General features: G+C 32.1%; 3 protein-coding genes across 7 annotated transcripts in view; 2 read left to right on the top strand and 1 right to left on the bottom strand.

Moving 5' to 3' along the window:
* The first annotated feature begins 3,861 nt into the window (after window positions 1–3,861).
* LOC123691127 (corepressor interacting with RBPJ 1) lies at window positions 3,862–6,160 on the top strand. Its single transcript, XM_045635368.1, has 5 exons — window positions 3,862–4,105; window positions 4,368–4,462; window positions 5,262–5,512; window positions 5,647–5,902; window positions 6,027–6,160. The coding sequence occupies exons 1-5, from the start codon at window positions 4,034–4,036 to the stop codon at window positions 6,079–6,081; spliced, it is 729 nt and encodes a 242-aa protein (XP_045491324.1). The 5' UTR covers window positions 3,862–4,033; the 3' UTR covers window positions 6,082–6,160.
* LOC123691126 (T-cell immunomodulatory protein) lies at window positions 6,157–8,813 on the bottom strand. The gene is made up of 3 exons (XM_045635367.1): window positions 8,684–8,813; window positions 7,201–8,563; window positions 6,157–7,039 (listed from the first exon to the last, which is right to left on the bottom strand). Exons 2-3 carry the CDS (start codon window positions 8,549–8,551, stop codon window positions 6,609–6,611), a joined length of 1,782 nt encoding a protein of 593 aa, XP_045491323.1. The 5' UTR covers window positions 8,552–8,563; window positions 8,684–8,813; the 3' UTR covers window positions 6,157–6,608.
* Window positions 8,814–9,540: 727 nt separating this feature from the next.
* LOC123691142 (receptor-type guanylate cyclase Gyc76C-like) overlaps window positions 9,541–23,761 on the top strand; it is a 28,857-nt gene continuing 14,636 nt past the window's right edge. The window contains exons 1-2 of one of the 5 annotated variants that reach the window (XM_045635387.1): window positions 9,541–9,614; window positions 10,008–10,191. The gene's annotated coding sequence lies outside the window, so the exon portion shown is untranslated. Of the gene's footprint in view, window positions 10,192–23,761 lie in introns of all 5 variants that reach the window. The other 4 variants (XM_045635386.1, XM_045635389.1, XM_045635388.1 and 1 more) reach the window with 4 other exon arrangements.

Here is a 23,761-nt window from a genome sequence, read left to right as displayed (position 1 = left end):
AACCACGTGGTATGTTTTATTTTCCTGCGGTAAAAAATTTACATCTATTATTTGCAACAACAACTACATATAAATCTGATTTATGAAACAAAATAAATAAATCAACGTTAATATGAAATAGATTTTTTGTCATAAATCGATAACATACGCTAGATGTGTTAAAGTTTGGCTAACGAAAGATGAGACTGGCTTTTTATTTCGAAAATATATATGGCAACACTTATAATTACGTAATTGTCATTAAAACCTGAGTTGTTGATGTGTCAAAGTGAAAATTATTTCCGCGATTTTAGTGATTTCTAATTGAAAACGAGACGAAAACCTTGAAAAGCGACTTAAAAAAGGTTCTTTTTACTATGATTAGTAAATTTGAAAAGAAACAAGTTGAAAGAGATGTAGTTTTCAAGGAAAAACAAGAGTGTTTACGTGAAATATCTCAATGCATTGTTAAGTGTGACTTTGATATTTTGATACTATTCATTTTGATTGCATTGTTTAATATTTATTATTTTCCAGGTAACATGGATGATACCAATAGTCCAGTTATAAACTATTCAAGTAACAAGAAAAAAAATTGAATGATCTGTTTCGTTCAAAATGTTTAAAGACACAAAATCAGTATCTTGACGAGATTTCTTCTATGACCGGACCATGTTATTCGTGTTGAAGATAGTATAAAAACGAGATGGAATAACTGTAGAAATGGAAAAGTTCATAATAAGAGTCAGAGATAATGATAGTGATTCTTACTATTCACTCGCGGTTGAATTTTTAGATTTAATATGATTATATTGATTAAACAAACTTTAATTGTATTTTTATTGTGTTTTTTCTTGCTTTCATTCGGTGTTCTTTTTTGTCTATCTGTATCACTTAACTGTCCTATATTACATAAAAAAATATTATAAAGATGAAGAGTTTGCTCGTAAGAGAAAATAATAAATAAAAATATTAAAACTATATTTCCAACTATAACCTAAGTTGCCATATGTTGATTTTTTGAATTTGCCGCCTTTTTCCAGTCTCATCTTTCGTTAGCCAGACAATACAACACTACGGTGGTAAACAAAATGCCAAACGTGATATTATTGTGACGTTTTTTAAAAATTATTTCATTATTTTATATTCCACAACCCCATAAAGTGGGTAAATGTTACAGTTACAACATAAAATTACAAAAAAGTGCTTGATAAAACCTTCAAATAGGTTTAAAACATAAATATTTATCAATTTGCTGAAAATCACTTACCGATGGAAAGATATTTTTACATTGTTTTTATCCAAAACTCCCATTTGACTAGTGATAGCCGGTTGCTAAACATACAATAGTTATTTTAGCACACTGACAAATAAAAAGAAACACTGTACACTTTATATTTTCTAAATATTTCGTTAAAAACACTTGACGCACTGAGCCCACCAGCTGGTTGGAAAACAAACTGACTGCCGGCGCGCTACGTTTGAAGACAGTGCAGATACTCTATCGCTATCTCAATCTGGCTTATGCTGTTATTGACTAAGAGTAAGTAGATTAGAAAATATGTATTTTGTTCTGTCTTAATACAAGAACTCTATAGGTTAATTGCTCTTAGCTTATAGTAATTTTATTATTTTGGATTTGTAATTATCGTTTTTCGTAGAAAATGGTTAGATATTATGCTGTTTACGGATGTATTTCATCAGAAAAACGCGATTTTTTTTGTATGGAGTGTCCGGGGTGTGATAACTGATAAGGGCCTAATTTACTTTTGTACTCTGGGCTCATAGCTCATTAAAATTATTTTATATTATCTATTCTATGCTGACGAGCACAGCTTAGTAACTAAGAGCGTTTTCACATTGTCCGGTCCGATATCGGATATCGGGCGCCGATAGCCGATATCCGATATCGGAGGCTAAGTAAAATGTATGATATAGGTACCTGTCTTTCACATTGTCCGGTCCGATATCGGATATCGGATGTTCAGTGTTACCAACTAAATTTTCGAAAAGGTAGTATACCAACAGCAAAAAAAGCACTAGTTTGTGTATTTTCAGTCATTTCTAGGCGCTAAATGTAAAAAAAAAATCGTTTCATTTACTTTAAACCTTTTTATTAAGAAAACATTCATTTAAGTATTTAAAGGCATTAAAAATACTATTTTTACGGGAGCTATTTTAATACCGTCCTATAATATACGGCAATTGGCTGAACTGAAGTAAACAAAAATATATTGCGTTCTTAAATTCAACCGTATCTTCGAAATATTAGTGTCTTTTATCTTTATTTACTCATTCTGCCTCGCTCCTCCTCCTACTTGGACTACTGTTGTGCTGTAAGCTGTTTATTGTATTGTTGTCATTGAGTCACAGATTTAGTGCTTTGTTTTAGCGCCGATATCAAACCTGTATAATAAATAGCACATCTAAATAATATTAAGTAATTAATAATATCAAATCTTTTTTATATTTTACTTTTCCAGCTGTTTTTGAAGTCGGTTTCTTTTTTGTAGTTATTTTTACTGTATGTACAACTACGATCTACCTATCAGTTGAATTTTTTTAAATCAAACCCTTTTTATTGAAAAAAAATTTACAATACGGCAATTTTGTTTAGTTTTCTCTAAAATTTCAGAATTAGAATGCGGCGACCTTACATTTTGTCAAGAACGCGCGGCGACTTTTGAGCTTGTTTGGCTTGTTTATTATTTTGGTTGTCATGGCTCGTATGGCTATATTCTTGGCTATATTATTATTGGTCTTTGGTACTACGTAGATAATTTACTGTTCTGTGGTAGATAACTACTACTTGCTCTGTGGTATATCTTTTTTTACGTCTCAAATATAATAAATACAACAAATAAAGTTTTTTATTATAGTTTGCCATGATGACCAGTGTTGCTAGACCTTATGATTTTTCGGGTGATCTACTGATTTTTCAAATAGGTACTAGCTTGGAAAGAAAGGGGTAGTTATAATATTTGTTAAATACTACCCAGAATATTTTAAGAAAGGAAAAGTAAATTTGCATATTATGTTAACGAGGTATCAAAATATACTGCACTTTCCAACATGTACAATAAATCAACAAAAATAGTATGACATATTTTAGAAGAAACTGACGAAATAGCTAATGGAGAAACAATTTTATGACATTCAAGAATTTATTACATTGCGGAATCTGTGACAACGAAGAATTAGTTTAGTTTAATTTATTTCGTTAAATATTTGCACACCCAGATAATAGGTAGAATGATGTACATTCTACCTATTATTTATAGGTATAATATATATATATATTATTATTAGCACTATAAAATTGTAATAACAGCACCTACATTTGTAAATGTAATTTGAATTTATATTTGCCAGTTTCGTCGCTTTAATACTGAGTTGAATTTTATTTTATTTTATTTGTTTATGAACATAACAGTCGTACATGATTTAATATAAAAAAGTTCTAAAATTCACTACGACCACACAACATGTTCTATTATTAAAAAAAGAAAAACAGCATATAAAAAAAAACAAGCCTCACAATGAAATTGAATATTTAAACTAGATTCTGACTCTGCAGAGGGTACAAATCCAAACTCCGCAGTCAGCAGATTAAACCGGTTTGAAAAACAGTTTATTTATTACTATTTATTTTATTTAAAATAAAGTTTATTTTTTGTAACATAAATGCATCCACTGTTTTTTTTAATTCTCCATATATCTACTTTTCCAGTTTCTGGCAACACTCATGATATCGGGACGATATTATCGGATAATGTGAAAGGGCAAATTGTGTCCGATATCGGATATCGGCTATCGGCTTCCGATATCCGATATCGGACCGGACAATGTGAAAACGCTCTAATACAATACTTAATCTGTGGCACAGCTGACGAGCATTTGACAAAATATCATAATATCATTTTTTTTTTAGTTATAATAATAAAAACTAAAAAGTAAATAAATAACTCTCGTCTGCTATAATTAGGATACTTCAGAGAAGAGTCGTATATTATTTGTTTATATCTTTAGTTTGGGATACACTTAAAATTCAAAGATGGGGAAAGGATTTAACAATTATATGTGTAAAAAATTCTTCCATCCTGCTTCTCGAGATAATTTAAAAAGAGTGAGTTTGTTCATACATATAGTATCACATTCCTGTACACCATTTAGCATATTTTGTTACCTACTTAAACATAGGTATAATTAAAAGCAATAGCAAAAAAAGGTTTACTACAGTATTAAAATTATTGTGTACTAACAAATAACGTTTCTAAAAAAATGATTGACCATGAAATTTATTTAATTTGACTCACACTTAGTATCTAGTCATAATATAGTAATAATAATTTTATATATTTAAATAAACTAATTATTGTTCTAAAAAGGTATGGATGGCAGAACAGAAAACAGAGGCATACAAAAAGAAACAAGAGGAATTACGTGTACAGTATGAAAAGGAACAAGAGTTACATGAAAACAAGTAAGTGAATAATGAGTGTAATTCTGAAATTATAGAAAGTGCAGATAATTAAATAATTTAATTTTAGATGTCCATGACAATATAATTACAGGATCTATTTTCATATTTATTATTCATACAATAACTTGGTCAAGGTGAAGGTTTGCCTTCTAGCCTAAAGGATAGCCTGTTTTTATTATGCTTTTTTTAATAATTAGTAGTGTATCCTTTAGACAAATTAAATCTATAATATCTTAATTTAAGGTTATTACAAATTTCTTACATGTATATTTAGTGTGTATGAAAAAGTGTGATATAAAAAACAATTATGTTTTAATAATTAATATGAATTGTCAAATCTCATTAAATTATGCCAATAGATTGGCTCATTAAATAATTAATACTATACAATGGACACAGCTATTAAATATAATATATTGTCATCGGAATTATTTATCTAATATCATATATCCGCCTAAGCTCATGTACAGCGTGGCGGGTCCTCTGGACGTGGGCCTGCGACGCCTTCGCGATTTGGTCACCGTCCAGTCGGGAGGGTGAACGAAGAGTGGTAGGAATGCTCCCCTTATACGAGGAATAAAGCTGCTCAATGACATGCTCACTCACAGCAATGAATGCGATATATTTTGTTTAAGTTTATATAAATTTAAAAATATTATTTTGTTCTTTCTTAGTTATAAAAAATGATGTATCTAATTTTAGTAAAGTAACTGCCTTGTAATGTTTTGGGTATACATACCTGTAAATTACTTGTGTTGGAAAAATAAAGAATAAAGAATATGTGTATCTTCTTTTTTAGAGCTTTACTCAGTAAGGATAGCAAAGATAAGCTAAGCCTAAATTTTATGTATGAGCCACCACCAGGTGTTAAAAAGGAACGGGAACGTGAAGATAATGAGCCAGAATATAAATTTGAATGGCAAAGAAAATACAATGCTCCAAGAGAAAGCTACTGCAAGGGTGACAATGAAATCAGAGATCAACCATTTGGAATTTTGGTCAGAAATGTGCGTTGTATTAAGTGTCACAAATGGGGTCATATAAATACAGGTAAAACTTTTGTTTTTTGTTATTACAATATACGTTGTATTTTAAAGTTTATGATATTATTTGATATGTTACTTTTGCATGTGATCATTGATTAATTTGTTTTAAATGATGTGCAATAAATAATTTGATTTCAGACAAAGAGTGTACTATGTACTCTTTATCTATGAGTGAGGCTCGTGCGCTTCAAGCTTCAGCTTCAACACCACAAGAAGAGGAAGAAAAGCCTGATGTTCCCACATTGATGCAACAAATGCGTGATACTGGACTAGTGATGAAGCCCGGCGCCATGCCTCTTGCTGCCACTAAAATAGTTGAGAATGACACATCATCTCTCACTGAAACAGATCTCATTAGTCAGCTGACTAAAAAACAAAAGAAAAAATTGTTGAAGTATGTGTGCAATAGGCAACAGGCTTGTTATTTCTTTTAAAATTTTAATCCAATAAAGCAGATACCATTACATTCATAACAAGATTTTACACTAATGCATTAATATTTATTTTTATTGTTCTAGGAAATTGGAAAAACTAGAAAAGAAGAAAGAAAAATCTAAGAAGCACAAACATTAAACTAATGAAAAATATTGCTTCACATATTTTTGGGTTGTATAATAAAGTTATATCTATGATTAAAAATAAATCAACTTCATTTTTCGTTTTTATTTCAACAAATATGTGAAAAACAGTCTTTATTCTAGTTTAATTACAATACAAAATTATATTAAACATATGAACATACCACACTACGAACAAACATTCAATATAAAGCTATAAAAGTAAATCAGTTTGAATTTAAAACTGATAACCATCAAGATTTTATATATTTTCACCACATAATAGTCATTTGACTTCAGTCGTGAAAATTATTGAAATAATCAATGAAAAATAATCTATATACATTTCAAACACCAATTTCAACAAAATATAGTTCTAATTTACCAAAGAGTGTGAAAAGTTTTAGTGAGTATAATATAATGTATGTATTAGTTGATAACAATAATGAAATACTTTGCTTATATTCCTAGGATTAAACAAGTAATTTTTTCAATCACAGATTCCAAACTAAAATTATTTTTACTTATAGATAATGAATAAACCTATAATTTAACATATGTTTTCTCATCAATTTCTATAATATCTTGCCTATCATTTCTTTCTTTCCAATGCAAATACAGAACACATCCAATAATAACAATAATGATAGCCGTTAAAACGAAGACACTTTTAAGAATAACTTTGCTGGGAGTAACAAATAACTGAGCTCTCCACTGGGAAGGATCATTGGGTGGTGCAGGAATTAATACAATTTGAGAATTAGGAATGATTTGTGTCCAGCTTTTAGAGTACCCAGAAAGTCCTACAGTAAGTGTATCCACAAAGTTAGGAGTACGGTCCAGACCAAATATAGAATAGGGTAATTGTAAAGCATAGTATGCTGATTGTGGAAGTTGAGCACAAACTCCAGTTCTATAAGTACCTTCTTGAGACCAGGTGTTATATCCAATCTTTGGGCCAGGTAAATTAGTTCCTGAAAAGAAAAGTTATAAAAAATTTAAATTTATTTTGTATTCTAAAGTGGGATTGTACCACTAATTTATTATTATGTATATGTTTTACAAGAAAATTTTTTTTTTTGTGGCTAGATTAGAGCTTAAACTCCATACTAATATAAAAATTTAAAAAACTTACCAAAAGTAACTTTTCGAGTGTATAATGTACCATTGATTGTAGGCACCTTTTTATTACTTAGTCCAGTAACAACAATAACTTTAATAAAGTTTGTATCATATTCTAATTCATTCCGAAAAGCTTTCATAACATATTTGTTTGTCGTCATGTTCTTTTGAACATAAATAACATCCAACACTCCGTCCATGTAGAAATCATAAAAAGTTGCCATAACAACATTGTTACCAAAAGAGTTAAATTTTTCCCATTGAATTTCAAAAGTTCTGTGAAATTTGCATCCCGGTAGATTGCATGGGACATTATGCATTAAGAAAACTCTTGTCTCATTATTATTATTTGAAGGGCTGAGAGTCATTAGAATGTCAGGGTAACCATCCATATTGTAATCGCCACTTCGCATTGTTATTGTATCTAGGTAAGGCTCATCTCGAGGTGGAATGAAATGCCACATTGTGCCTTTTCCATCATTAAAGTCCACTTGCAAATCATGCCATTGCTTGTTGTCATATATAAGAATTGTACTGTTTATACAACCAAGGTCATAACAAACAGGTACAACTAAAAAGAACTCCCCAGAAAGTGCCACATCAATAAATAATACTTGACCATATATAGTCGCAAATCCAACAAGGAGCTCTATGCTATTATTGAATTTAAATCCACTAGGCTCTTCATTCAACCAAACTTCTACATCAAGCTTTGTAGTTACTAATAAATCAGCAGCATTATCATCATTGACATCTAAGAAGGAGTGTGAGTGTGGTAATTTTATTTCTTTATTATTTCCACCATTCATCAATATCTCTAGGGGTGTTGATCTTGAATTATCAAAGACCCAAAAAACTCTTTGATTCTGGGAATTTATTCCAAAAAGATCTAATATCATATCACGGTTATAATCCATAACTAGTGGTTGGCCTAATGTTATAGCTTTTATTAAAAAAGCATCTGTGCAATTAAGGTCAGGCATACCACCCCATAATATTCTCACCTCATGTAGGGAGGATGTTTCATTTTGAAGTTGAGTAGTAAAAAGAATGTCCATGTAGGCATCTCCATCAAAGTCACCTGGTACTATGCTTGTGATTAAAACATTACTAAAATTGCAGATATAAGAAGAAGGACGTAAAAATGGTTCTTTATCATGTGCCAAAAGCACTTCTATACTAGTCCCGTTTATTATAAAGGCATCAGTAAGTTCATCAGAATTAAAGTCGCCAAATGCAGCTATAAGACCCTCGTTATATTTTCCAAATGAACTTTCAGTCATATCAGAGATACATAGTGCATATTTTCCAAGAAAAAGTAATATAAGTGATTTGATTTGGTACTTAAACATATTTCTCTTCATCAAGGTAGGTACCTAAATAATTAATAGTTCAAATCTAATTATTGTTATTGACACGACGCACACAAAGAACTGAATGAAAAGAATAGCAATTGAGGGTAAAAGCGCTGCCAGAAATCTGCAGTACGCACTCACATCCTAGGTATTATTAATTTATTAACACTTCCAAGTCTCAAAAGGAGCATTGCCTAATAGGAAATAATATTTATGCTAGAAATATTATTTAAATCAGCTAATGTCAGTTTGTTTTTATTTTTTTCACATAGGTATTTTATTAAATAGTAAATTGTAATGTCAATGTCAATACGACAGAAGCAGAAGTCTCAACTCTCAAGTCACATACCACTCACAGAGTATGCTACCATAGCCAGTCTACAGATACAGATACGTTATAATTATATTTTTTTTGTAATAAAACTTTACATTCAATGCACGATTTTAAAAATTCAGTTTTTTAGAAAAACCTTTTTCAATTTTTACGATATTTTATTGAAGAAATAAAAATTAAAGCCCTCTGCATAAATATTGAAACATGGTTTTTCTAAAATAAATTTACGTAGGTACCACTGATCATGAATTCAGTGATTAATGCTGTGGATTATTATATATTATAATATTATAGTAACTCCAAATTTCTAAAAATGTTTTTAACTTTTTAGTAACGTAATCGAATGGTATGGAAAATATTATATTATATTATATTATATAATAAAAAGAAGAGTATTTATTTCAATTACCTCACATTTCACATATTAACACGTATTTCATTATGAATTGATAATTTAATCTGTTTGCGCCCTGACATCTTCAAAGTTCACAGACTTCACAATTGACAAAACGACAAAACCTAGACAAAACTATATTCACCAAAATGTAACCATTGTTGGACATATAGCTATCCTATTTAGATACGGCGGAAATCATACTTGCATGAGGAGTATGAAAGCATGTTTTCTGTACCCCTGGATACATCTTTTCAAGTTGAATGTGGATTTTAATAATTTTGTGTAGCCGAGTGATGCAGTTGTCGTTGTGAATAGTGTTCATTTTATTTTGGTTTTAAACTGTTATAATTCACAAAATAACAATATCAGTCTAACTTTCCGTGAAATATAAATATAAACTCAGCAATAGTTACTCAATTTAAGATAACTAAACGGCGCTTGTTGCCCTACGCTAGTTGTTATTTGATTCGTGTGCTAAATTGTGGTCCATAAATTAAATGTAATAGTTTAAGTCCGGAAGATAAATTCGAGTGCCTTTATTTTTAAATAATATCTTGGTCTTAGATACACCTATAATACTGTATTTTTATCGACAACCGATGTAACAAACTTATATAAACAATTTGAGTCAGTTGAGCCTATAATCCGGATTCGCATCCACATTTACTTATTGTCGTCGTTGTGTTGCTTTACGTTTTAACACATTCATTTTATCGTGTTGAGAGTATTTTTAGAATCGCCTACAGTATTGGAGCTTCATGTCTTTGTAAACATAATATGATTGTGAATATTTGCGCTATTTTTCTTTTGAACTTATAAATTGTCAAGTGATTCTAAAGTTTGTTTAATGTGATGAAAGTTAGTAATAAGTGTTCATATGAAGATAAAACATTACGAAGGAGCTTTGTCATATCTATGGTAAGTGAATTTGCGTATATACCTATCTGTTTTATTTTATTATCATATTGTTTACAAAAGGTATTACAACATATGAACATGATTACTTTAGAGATCAATCATTTATTTAGAATTACAAACACGAATGATGTTTAATAATTTACTATTGTTATTTTAGTAGCTTAGATTATTTTTTAGATAACTTATTAGCATTAGTATTATAATTCAAAATCTATAGATTCACTCATTTGATTGGTGTTATTAAATTTTGTACAAACAAAGGCTGCTTGCTGTCATTTGAGTTTTGACTATCACTCTAGATATAATAATTAATAATACTGTTTAATAATAAATTGTTTCTGCATTCATCTAAAGTTTTTGTACGTTAAGAATTTAAATACCATATCTAAGAGAAATAAGAAAATTTGATGCAAAATATTGAATTACCCGCCTTAAATTTGAATTACATACCTATCTATATCTTTATAGAGAATTTCGTAGTCTCTACTTTTATAAAATTGCATATTATGTATATTTGTAGTTTTTTTTAGATGGAATTAATTTGATGATTCAAAATAAGCACATCATACGCCACAAAGGTTATATTATCAGACGGTACTTCTAAGTCAAATACTACTAACTCTCTAATACCAATACTTCTTATAAGACTATAGTTGTAGTGTCAAACCTATATAAGTAATAAAAATAAATCGCTATTTGTATTTCTTAGTGTAAAACTTGAGGTGGCTCAACTAATTTGTGCATTTGTAGAAGAAGAGTAATGAGATTTGATAATAAACATCTGTTTTTTACATACAAATATTTAAACATGGTTTTTCTTCTTGTCATAAGAGACAGTGTGATTATGCCACAACTTTTCAGAAATTTGAACACCAAAGATGTCTACAGAAATTGAGGTTATTTAAAGATGTTTTGTTTTAAATATTATACTTCTTTTGTGCACCAACTTAAAATTAATTTTATTTCTTATCTTCTTAAGTGTAAAATTTGACTATACTTTTACACAGGCAATTTTTGCTATGAACTTTGTGATACTTCGATATATACAATATTTACATTATACATACAGCAACCTACTTTTTAGAGTTAGTGGTCTATCTATTAATAAGTCCAGTGTGTAACATAACAATACTAGTTTTCTTAACAAAACATTTCACTTGGGGATTTTTTGAACATCAACTCCTGTTCTTTTCAATTTCAATAACCTGATTTACTCAGCCATAACAATTTTTTTTTGCTATCTTATATTTTTTTTATATGTTCCAAAGAGGACTTGCAAATTTTAAAAGTAGAATGACAACCTACTGCCACCTAAAAAGTCTAAAAATTAAGTAAATTATTCAAATATAGTTATACATATATTTGAATAATTTACTTCTGTTCAGGTTGTTAGTGACAGAAAGATTACCACTTATCAACTTAGTACAATTAAAGTATAAAGGAGATAAAATACCTAATAAAAAGCAAGCAATGACAACCCTTAAATTCTCTTGTTACAATATGTTCAAGATAAGATACTTATTTTAGGATCTGTCACATATTAGTTATTTTGGTTTAAATATCATATATATGCTTTTATCCACAGAACAGTAAGAACATAATAGAAGTGAGATGTGGGCGTGGCCCACGTGTCACTAGTAAGGTAAGATCACCTAACTCGCTCTCAGTTGTGCGCAGAAAAATATTCGAGTCTGTTGTCAACTGTCAAACCTTATTTCCATAATTATTCATTATTTAGAGCGTGTTGTTCGGTATTAGAGTGGAAAAATGATAGCAGACGAAATAATATCAGCAATCGAGGCATTTCATACCATCGGTAAGTCTTATTTTAATTTATTTTAAATATATTTTATGTTACAACTTCGCTTGTCGTAATTTGTCAAAAATTTATAAAAATATTAAGTCAAAATGAACCTTAATCCATAAGAAATAAGTACTAATATAGATTGAACGGCAAACAAGACTTTCTGGAATATTATTGCAACAAACAAACGAATGTCGGATTAGTGATGCATGTAGCGCATATCGACAGTATCAATACTTTAGAAAAGACAAACATTATAAATATTAAATTTTATTTTATTTTTCCTTAGCTTTCATTTGTCCTATTTATTTATAGATTTTCGAAAGAGGCTAATTTAAAAGAGAAATGGATAATAAATGCAACGTGACGAGTTAACTGGATGCCGAACAGCAATAAGCAGTCTAACAAAGGCCACCGATACATCAAACCTACGGCAGTTCTAAGATTTAAAATAATGCATATTTTCTGTTTGTTTTGTAAATATAGATTTATACTATTCTATTCCGTTTTTTATTTAAATATAATAATATGAAAAGACGTACTTAGTAGTAATAAACATACTAAAAAAGGTGACACATTATCCTATACTCATATAATAGAAAGAAAAAAAAAATGCACAAAAATATATTGATTGTGAATTATCGATAACAAGGCTGACATCCCTTAGAGCATAGCATCAGGTTAATGTCAAGTTAATGTCATTAATTTAGAGTGACACAAATTTCAACCTTATTTCTATGTGTTGAGGTTCAAAGTTATATCTATCGAAAACTAACGCCCTCTGTTGTGGAGTAGCTGAATGTTTTTCGAATTTGGAATTTCGGAGCAAAGAGAAACAAAACAGCTAATATGCCTAGGGATGTTATATTAAAATAAACCGTAACAGGGTGCGTTAGGGTACATATTGAAATGCTGAATTTATAACCTAAGTCAGTTTTTACTCAAATTAAGCTGTCCAATCAAAGGCATAGTTTACTTGTAGTGTACTGTATAACTATCGGTTTAAATGTGTGGGTTTGGCGACACTGGTTTTCATACTAATTATGACATTATAGCACTTCTATTATGTTCTTACTGTTCTGTGCTTTTATCCTTCTTGCCCACACTTTTTTTTACGCAAGGAAATTCATCATGAATACCGGCTGCTTCGGAGGCAGCAGCACGGTTATGTCAGACTCCTACTGACTAAAACCTTCCTCACAGTGGCCTACTTCCGCGCAAGTAAAGAGGGGATCCCGGGATCTCCGGTGGGAACGCTAACGGTATCCCTCGCCCGCCTGCCATTGACTATCCACTTGCATGTAGTCGCGACTACCCTACGCGCATGCCCTTCAACAGACTGCAGCCACAACCTTAACTTTAGTGTATTAATAATACACACATAGGGAAACAAAATTTCAGCTAGCTTGAACATGGATACTAAAGCATTACTATATAGGTACTAAAACTTTCTTCATAAATCATATATGTAGTTGGGGAGGCGAGGTAGCTAAATGGCGTAATTCGACGGCGCCGTCGAGACTTACCAAAATCAATAGATAAAATAATTTCGAAAAGAAAAGCTTGTATGGTAAAAAACATTTTAGCGGTGGGTTTGGCGTGTATGGTTTTTCAAAAATGTTAAAAAAGCAGTTACTTGGGCATTCTCAAGCACGTCAGATATTCATACTAAGTATGCCCCAAGTGCCTCTGATAACAACGGTATACTAAATAACCCGGAAATTCATAGTAGCAAAAGAAACCATTAAAAATGATAAAAAGGCATTCAGACATTTAAAAGACAACTTTTTACGGTGATGTCGCACTTGCACTGAGCAACCGCTTTTCTAAAAATTTCTGGTAATTAAACACCTTGTTATTGGTTTTAATTTGTTTTTATTAATCATCATGTTAATTCAATTTTTGCACTTACCAAATTTAGATTTCAATTTTTCGATTGAAGCCTTCTGAATAATAAAATGAAATTTTCAGGGTAGCTACCTGATAGATAGAACAAGTTTTTAAAAGCAAAACGGACAACTTTTTTTTATGTGATTTTATTTTTTTACTGGTCCTTGAAGTTGTGATCATACTGGGTAATTTTATCTTTCTTGGCATTTAATTATTTTTTTTATTCCATTCGAAGATCTTACGATAGTATAGGTAAGCCAGAATCTGATGGCAATTAGGGAAATCAAAATGTTGAGTGTGCAACCCTAGGGAAAATGGACTGAACGATCTTGATACTATTTACTTTTTATTTTGTCCGTAAACACATTACGTAAGTGGACAATACTGTACTTAAAAATGAGATATCCACTTAATATTATGTAGGTACATACTTACATGTATAATATACATATTATTACTTTTATTTTTTATTTTATTTTATTTTTATATAGGTAATACATATTATTATTTACACATACCTTGTATATTCATTATCATTATGCCATGTGAAAATATGGATGTAATGATAATGCAGATCAAAACTAGATAATTGCTTATTTTATTTATTACTCTTTAACAAAACTATACATTTTTTATAAAATAAAATAAAAATAAAATAAATCTATGTTCATTTTCGTAAGTATTAACAGATACACACATTATAAAATAATTAACTTGGACAGCTTGGACTTGACGAATAGTCGTATTCGAAACTCCTGTAATAAGTTTTTATAAAATTATATTGTAAACAACAAACGATATTATAGTTACCTACTTATAATATTTTTAATTTAAAGTATCAAAACGGGTAAGTCCAATTTACCAATAAAATCTTCAAAATTGAAAATTGTGATGTGTTTGACTCTTCTTCATCGAATATTTTTCTGTACACATTATAAACAACACCTCTTGCTTGTGATCGCAGCGGCTTTTTCTACATTTTCGAAGATTTTTTAGACAAAATCCTAAAAATTATTCATTAAATAGAAGACAAATAATTTGACAACAATTTGATAGTTGTCAAATAAAGTTGCCACATGAAAATCTTTTATTTCTTAAATATAAATATGCCATCAGATTCTGGTAGACCTGTAAATCCTTACTAATATTATAAATGCGAAAGTAACTCTGTCTGTCTGTCTGTTACTCAATCACGCCTAAACTACTGAACCGATTTTCATGAAATTTGGTATGGAGATATTTTGATTTTTGATACCCGAGAAATATCATCATACACATACATAGGCTACTTTTTATCCCGGGAAAATAACGCAATCCCGGAAATCCCACGGGAACGGGAACTATGTGGGTTTTTCTTTGACTGCGCGGGCGAAGCCGTGGGCGGAAACCTAGTGTTACCACAATGAATTGGCCTATCTTTCAGCTTAGCAAACAAAAAAAAAAAATCAAGCATCTAGCGCAATAATTGATGTCACCATGAGTGAAAATATCATCGTACTCGGCGATAGGTGAACGTCATAACTCCGAAAATACGAAAAATCGCATAACATGCATGGGGGTGATTCGGATAGCCCTCTAGGTCCTCTACCTCCCAGCTTCCGTTCATCACTACTTTTTGGGACACTACCTGTATAGACTTCAATTTTTTTCAAATAATATAAATTTTAGGGGTGGTTACATAGGTATATCTGGGAGATTAAAAATCCATTTTTTCCAAAATAAATTGTTGATGAAATATGCCTACGCATACGAAAGAAGAAAATCCACGAATTACATAATTTTATTATCAGAAATACATAGTTACTGCAAACATGAGAAAATAATATGTACATTCCTCTTGAAAGCTGCCAAAGTTGCGTGGGTCATCTAGGGCATTGTTATCGCAATGTGTCACGTTTTAACTACTTTTACATTACATCTTTGTTACCTTGCTTTCAGTATTCATACTTTGCCCTAACTTTTATAATATCTCCGGCCAGTGCCGGCGTCCGGCACTAGTTTTCAGTAAGAGCAGCGATTGCCGTAATCGGCAAATGTCAACGGGCACAAAAATTGCGTGAAAATACACGTTTGCTTGATTGAATAATGTGAACTTTGCATAATGTAAAAAGCTGAAGTCATTAAAGTTACTAATTACTAGCAATCATTTTTAAAGGAGATATCATATTATTCGTTTAATGTTTAAATAAAATTTAAAATATTATGAATTACATTTCCGCCCGCAAATTCAACTGCAGCTCCGTAGTGCGTAATCAAAGGAAATTCTCGTGAATCTTATGGGATTGAGATGTTTCACAGCGGTAAAAAGTAACCGTTTGGAGGTTCTTCTCCGTTAGGAGGAGGTATCTTCAGAGACGAAACTCATATCATAAATTTGCTCCATTGTGAAAGGAAAAAATAAACACACTTTCGCATTTATAATAAAGGTCAGAATCAAAGGAACAAGGGATGTAGGAAACGAACGGAAGCTTTTGAGGAAGATCGTCTCAAAAAGGATAAATCTTGATAAAAGACGCGATGAACTTAAGGATAGCTGTCTATGGCTATACACTACAATTGTCTAGTAGCCACAATACGTACATAAGCGCTCATGTATCCTTGACATGACAGGAAATAAATAAAAAAGGACACCGAAGCCAAAATCGACTAGGAAGACATCATCATTTGTATGGATATTAGTAGAGATTCGTCTCTTCTTTGCATGTTTTGAAAGGACCCGGCTTTAAGTCCACATAGAATAATTAAGGAGAGGCTCCCTAAATTTTATGTGAATTTGCATTAATATTCTGTAACAGTCACAAATACAATCAAAATGGAACTTTATTAAATGATTTATTGGGTCTTTTTCTTTCCATGTACAAGACAGTTACGTAATTGAAACATTTTCGCTTGATTCATTTTTTATTCAAAAACTAGGTTTCCGCCCGCGGCTTCGCCCGCGCAGTCAAAGAAAAACCCGCATAGAAAAATTGGTTCAGTAGTTTAGGCGTGATTGAGTAACAGACAGACAGACAGAGTTACTTTCGCATTTATAATAATTAATATTAGTATGGATTATGCCTTTTTTAAGGATTATTAAATTATTTTTAAGATTTACTTGGACTTTATGTCTAAAACTAGCTGTGCCGCGCGGTTTCACCCTCGTGGCTCCGCTCCTGTTGGTCTTAGCGAGATAATAATATATAGCCAGTAGCCACACCCCGGACACTCCATACAAAATTATCGTTTTGACAGTCACACTGTAGAGACTGCAAATGTGTGTGTTAACGCTTTATGGTTGGCACATTTGTGACTAGCGTAAAAAAAAATCGCTTTTTTCTGATGAAATACATCCGTAAACAGCACAATATCTAACAATTTTCTACGAAAAACGATAATTACAAATCCAAAATAATAAAATTACTTTAAGTCAATTTGATTAATGTTGTCAATCTTCGTTGCGTATCGTCCTTGCAGAAAAATGCGGACCATTTTTAGGCTGATCGTGCGGGGTGAGGTAAGTGTTTAATTTTTGAGGGAGGCGGAGAGTGTCCGTTCTGTAGCGTTTAGCTACTATTATGTATTCTGTGATATAGCCTATATTACTCGTGGATAATGTAGCTTTCGAATGGTGGAAGAATTTTTAAAATCGGTCCAGTAGTTAATGAGGTTATACATTACAATGAAACAAACAAACAAAGTTTTCCTCTTTATAATATTAGTAAGAAAATACAGTTTACTATCCAACGTATTTTTTCTCTAGATCAATTATTATTTTAGTTATAAACGAAATAAGAATTGAGACTTACGAGATTTAGTTTCGAACGCGATCAAAGAGCGCACGCGATATTCAACTTTATTACAGCTGTGTTAGCGTCTAGCACCGTAGCGGTCTAACGGGTCTCTCAGTGCCAGAAATTATTTTAGGGAGCCTCCTCTTAATCATTAATCTATTATAATTTTTTTACCTTCCTATACAGGGTGTCCCACTGTTGGTATACTAAGCTCAAAGGAGGTTGTAGTTTTGCATACGCCGAGTACGTAAAAAATACTTATAAAATTCCAGACACATTTTTTTTTCAAATAGATGAATTCTTAAAACTCTATGAGTACACCTCTAACAAGCAACCCACCCAACTTTGCCACCCGCACGAGAGCTATCTTTTAAGATTATGTTTTCATTGATAAAATGCTCCCATTAGCGAAGCGGTATATGCCGGCTGGTCGAAGTTAGAGAAGAAAACATGGATTTTAAGGAAAAACTTAGCAAAAAAATTTTGACATAATTTTGTTGTTTCAGTATTTTTTACGTGATCAGTGTATGCAAAACTACAAGTCCCTTCGCGCTTAGTATACCGATAGTGGGACACCCTGTATAAGATGGATGGACAAATACTAAGAATTATCTTACGTTGCGTTGTAGGTTAGGATAATAATTTATGGTACCATAGTCCATAACTAAAATAAAGGACTTCGCTAGATATTTATCGTAAATGTATTTTCTTAATCGTAGTCTGACAATAGTGTTAGTATGTCGGGGTGGCCTGGGAGGTCGATTTTTATTATCTTGTATGGTGGGTGTGGTCGGGAGTGCCAGGCCAAACATCGGCTCGGCGAGATCGATATTATCACGAGCTAAGTATTCCACTTATAAGCTCCATCAAATACCGAAATTTGCAAGGATTTACTTGTATTCCTAAATACTCAACATAATAAATACTCAACATAATATTATATCAACTTGATCTTGGTCTTTAATTCACTTATTTGTTCTGTTGATGATATGTACATACTAACTTTTATGATAATACGGATCGGTGCTTTTACGTAGTATTTATGGGAGAAATATTTTTTAGTCTAGTCTAAGTGATCATATCAGGTTTGTGTCACATCACACATGGTTAGGTAGGTATATCACTGAAAACGCCCACTACTATAGGTATTTACGTACCATTACAAAAGGCGTTTTATGCTAGTATCAAATCTGTTTTATTTTCGAACCAGCAGCGTTATTACGTTTTTGATCTCGTCGTTATTGGTACCGACTGTAAAAGATATACCATATCGCACCTTCGGTAGAACAAGGGCACAATTACAGTATTTGCAATTTTACAGGAGAGCCATTTTAAGATATTTGTAGTACTTAATGTGGTCTAGCTATGATAATAATTTTTTTATGGTTGTTCTGCTTTGTATGACATAAACTATATACTATATTCTTTTAGGTGTATCGTTTACAAATATTAAAAACTGCTAGTTTTTTTTTAATAATATTTTTTTCTTAAGTAGGTGTACATTTGTGCCCTTGTTCCACCAACAAGAAAATTAATTTGTAAATATGGCCATATCTAAAGCTTTAAGTTAATAATTTTGGAATGATAATAACGTGTTTTTTTGTATAAATGTTTTATTTTCTTAAACACTTTAGAAAGCCGCAGTACTTTATCACAAAAATAGAGATCAAAACTTACTAATCAGCCATTACACATCTTCAACAATCTGAAACTATTATGTTTCCTAGCAAAATTCTTTGGAATCGCTAAGACACAGGTTTGCGCGTTCACCGCTAAAAAGACCCCATTTGTCGTAGAACCTCGGTTTAAGAGTACTCCCCTTAGTATATCGCCGAAAATCGGAATCCTCGGAGTTGAAATCTCGAGTGACGTTCAATTCCGCAGTCATTTGGAAGCGAAGGCTAAATTAGCCTCGAAAAAACTTGGTGTGCTCAGTAGATCGAGACAGTACTTCAAGCCGGCCCACCGACTTCAGCTGTACAAGGCTCAGGTGCGACCGCATATGGAGTACTGTTCTCATCTCTGGGCCGGAGCCCCACAGTATCAACTCCTTCCTCTTGACCGCATCCAACGTCGAGCAGCTCGAATTGTCGATGACCGTAGGCTTTCCGATAGGCTCGATCCACTGTCAGTGCGGAGAGACGTTGCGTCTCTCTGTATACTGTACAGAATCTACTATGGGGAGTGCTCTGAGGAATTGTTCCACCTTTTACCAGCCGCACAGTTCCACCACCGGACCTCACGCCGTAAAAACCAGTTCCATCCGCACCATCTGGATGGTTGGCGCTCCACCACTGTCCGCTTCACCCGCAACTTCCTTCCGCGTACGGTGAAACTGTGGAACGATCTGCCACCTGCGGTGTTCCCGAACAACTACGACATTGGGGCCTTCAAGAAAAGAGCGTATTTGTCCATTAAAGGCCGGCAAAGCACCTGTAACACTCCTTGTGTTACAAGTGTTTATGGGCGGTGGTGACCACTTAACATCAGGTGGCCCACCTGCTCCTTTGCTTGCTCTGACATAAAAAAAAAAAAAAAAAAAATATTAAGATAACAGAACAAGAAAGAATCATAATTCAATTCCTTGACATTAAATAATTCCTCCTTTTTCGTGGCATTTTTTATAAGGCTTATGTATTCTGCCGGAGTGCATATTGATATTGGGCCAGCTTTTTTTGCACGTTTTACATTCCAGAATGGACGGCATCGGCTTTATGCTGGGTCCCCTAATTTATGTATGATCGATTTTATAGGCAATGTGTTCACAGCAAAATAATACATTCCAAAAACAAATTTGAAAAAGAAAAATAATTAATTACGAATAAAATCTTACTAATATTATTATTTATTATGTAAACTCGAAAGTTTTTGAGGATAGATTTGTGGGTGTGAGGGTATGTTTGTTGTATTTTGATTGGCAGTCCTATCGTTTAAATTTCTAAAAAACTAACTTGTTTTTTTGCTCTCTACAGCAATTATCGGAATAAAATGTTACTTTTAAGACCATGGAGTATAACAAATCTTGGACAGACAAGGGCACAATTGTCTGAACGACTTTGTCCTCCCAATTTTTAAATCGTAAACTAGGCATAAGTGTGACAGATATGGCCTTGTCGTTCCAGAAATCAAAAACATTATAGGGCATATTTACATAAACGACGTTAGCGCTCCAAGTGAAAGCTAGCTCAGTCCCCGCCGATGGCACAACTAACCAATGAGACTTTGTCTCGCCAAGAGAGAAACAAAATAGCGCCAAAATGACAACGCCACTATTTCAATCTGGCTGTTTTTTGTAGGAATTAAACGAATGTCTTTGTCCCTCCAGTTGAAAGGGCCTTTTTAAAGCATTTCTGCATATTTAAGTCATTTTGGCAATTTATGACAATTATGCCCTTGTTCTACCGAAGGTGCGATATATTGACGAATAGTCATCATCTGTCTACAAACCAGTAGCCGAATCCGTTTAGTATAATATATTGCGAACAAAATTCACTCTATTAAATCCATTTACAAAAACAAAATTATGCGTTTCGCTCTGACTAGTGCGAAGAGAGAATTACAATTTAGGCTTCGACAATTGGTTGAACAGTGATATACTTATAGAAAAAATATGCTCAAATTTGCGCAAATTTTATAGTTAATACATAAAATATATGAAACGTAAATCAATCATGGAGTCATTTGATCTATACTTCAAATGGTTCGATGAGTAGGGTAAGCCTTATAATGGCTGCATATTTTACACATTTTTTGTAATTATTTTCAGTAGATATATATTGAGATTGATCGTTGTTAATTTTCATTTTCGTCTATGTCTATCTGTATCAACTGTACCATTAAATAATCATATTTGATGGTCCGACTTGAACTTTTTGGAATGAATTTAATATGTCACGGTTATTACCTAATTTAGATTTCCATCAGTTAAATGTGAAAATTATCTTTATAGTATTGAGTATATATTTTTTATTTAGGGCCGATTTTTCAATCCTTGGTTAAAACTTGTCCGTCCAATAAAGTATTACGCGATAATATTAAAATGTCACTTGTACACTGTCAAATACAGGTAATTAGAATACATTTTTGAAATGGTAGTTTAATATGTTATTCAACGAATAAGTTTTAACCAAGGATTGAAAAATCAGCCCTAAAACACATAATAGCCGACTTCGAAAAAAAGGAGGAGGTTATCAATTCGGCCGGTATAATTTTTTTTTTGTATGTATGTACACCGATTACTCCGAGGTTTCTTAACCGATTTACGTGATTCTTATTAATTACTACATATTATTTAGATGTGCTATTCATTAAATAGGTTTGAAGTCGGTGCCAAAAACTAAGCACTTAGTATTATGCCCGTGCACCGACATCAAACCTTTTTAGTAAATAGCACATCTAAATAATATGTAGTAATTAATAATATCAAATCTTTTTTATTTATTACTTTTCCGTTTTTGAAGTCGGTTGTTTTTAACGCAGTTATTTTTTTTGAAGACGGTTTTAGGGATGCGAATCTCAACTTGAGATTCTCAAGAAAAAAACCACCGCTTACTACACGAAGGGTTCACTTTGCTGTCCGTCTGTCTGTCAAGATCATTTTTCTCAGTAACGCTTCGAGGTATCAAGCTGAAATTTATATTGAATGAAAAGGAACCTACATAACCTGTTCATTCCCGTGTACACATAATCTTTTATTTCAAAGCCCAAATAAATGTAATATTTGAAAGAAAGAAAGAAAGGAAGATCATTTATTTGAATCCACAATAATAACAAACACAATTGACACAGAAAATGTTATTTCGGACTTTTACTAAACAATTTTCGACAGTCGTCTAGCTGAGGCGTCTTATGCGCGTGCGATGCCTATGCTACGTTCGCCTACGCCCGAGCCTGCTGCCGACTTCAGTTAAAGGGTGAAATTCAAATGTATTTCGAGGATTGCCTGATGGCTTTTGCCAAACCTAAAATAAACCAGTCCTTCCGCGAAGAGATTGTGTTTCGGGATTTGACTATAACATACTTGTATATAACTTTAAAGGTTTATCATGTACCTACCTAGTAGGTACTAATAGTTCTGGATCCAATGACAATTTAATTTGTTAAAAAAAATCCAACATGCCCATTCGTCTCAGGAGAAAGCAATAAGCAGTGATATTTAACGCGGTATTTATTATCCTGTCGCTTTCTTTTCCTTTGAAAAACGATAGATCTTATTTAATTTTTGGAACCAAAACAATATTGTGCAAGTTTCAAGGAACCCAAGTAGATTTTAAATATCGTGTTCCACTTACTCATGTACCTCACTTTTATAACTACAAATGTTTGTGTGCATATGTTCAAATATGTTCGCGTATGAAGTGTAAACATTATAAGTTAAACATTATTATTATAAAATTATGTAGTTCACTGTTCATGCGTGTCTACTAACATAAAATACTTATTTCTAAGCAGTGTGACCGCTGAATCAGCTTACTTATGTATTTGGTGTTCTATTAATAGCTTTGTAAATATGTAACCAAAGTCGAGGTTACAAATATTAAATACGGATATATAAATACATATATATAAATGTGTGTGTCACGAACATTATTAATTTTACATATGAATTTAATATTTTTGATTCGTTCGATGACCCAATTAAGTAAAGTAATTCTTTAAAAAAAATCACGGTTTATACGAATTTCAATATCATCTTTCCGGAACTGGGTTTGTTGCCTGAAAAATAAATATTTTTGATTCTACGAATATAATCTTTACCTTTTTATTAATGTCTAAAAATAGCTTGAGAGCGTTATCTCTGACGTTATCTCAAGGCGAGATGGGTGTAGCTGTCGCTTGTGGCAGATTGTCCCCTCTGCAAGTACACTTTGACTACCCTTTGTGTCAGCGTCAACGCAACATAAAATTCATATAAATGTAGGGTTAGTAAATTAGTATAGGTATAGATAGGTACATTTCCGCTGCGTTACTACTCTATAAAATGTTATTTACTGGAAACGCAGTAAGACTCATCTTGCCAAAATAACGTCATGTCAATTGGCTTAATCGGTCGCCGGCTGTGAGGCCAATTACTTAGTTGACAGCAGGGAAGTAATTCCTACAT

Source organism: Colias croceus, chromosome 4, assembly GCF_905220415.1.
Source record: "Colias croceus chromosome 4, ilColCroc2.1".
NCBI classification, from domain to species: Eukaryota; Metazoa; Arthropoda; class Insecta; order Lepidoptera; family Pieridae; genus Colias; species Colias croceus.
Note: the sequence above shows the minus strand (reverse complement) of the source record. Positions and strands in the feature narration are given on the sequence as shown.

Excerpts from the sequence above, each read along its gene's own strand:
- LOC123691127 (XM_045635368.1), top strand. The coding sequence starts at position 4,034 with ATGGGGAAAGGATTTAACAATTATATGTGTAAAAAATTCTTCCATCCT. Across the intron at positions 4,463-5,261 it reads CAAGAGTTACATGAAAACAA|AGCTTTACTCAGTAAGGATA; the intron begins GTAAGTGAATAA and ends CTTCTTTTTTAG. Across the intron at positions 5,903-6,026 it reads CAAAAGAAAAAATTGTTGAA|GAAATTGGAAAAACTAGAAA; the intron begins GTATGTGTGCAA and ends TTATTGTTCTAG.
- LOC123691126 (XM_045635367.1), bottom strand. The coding sequence starts at position 8,551 with ATGAAGAGAAATATGTTTAAGTACCAAATCAAATCACTTATATTACTT. Across the intron at positions 7,040-7,200 it reads CACTCGAAAAGTTACTTTTG|GAACTAATTTACCTGGCCCA; the intron begins GTAAGTTTTTTA and ends TTTTCTTTTCAG.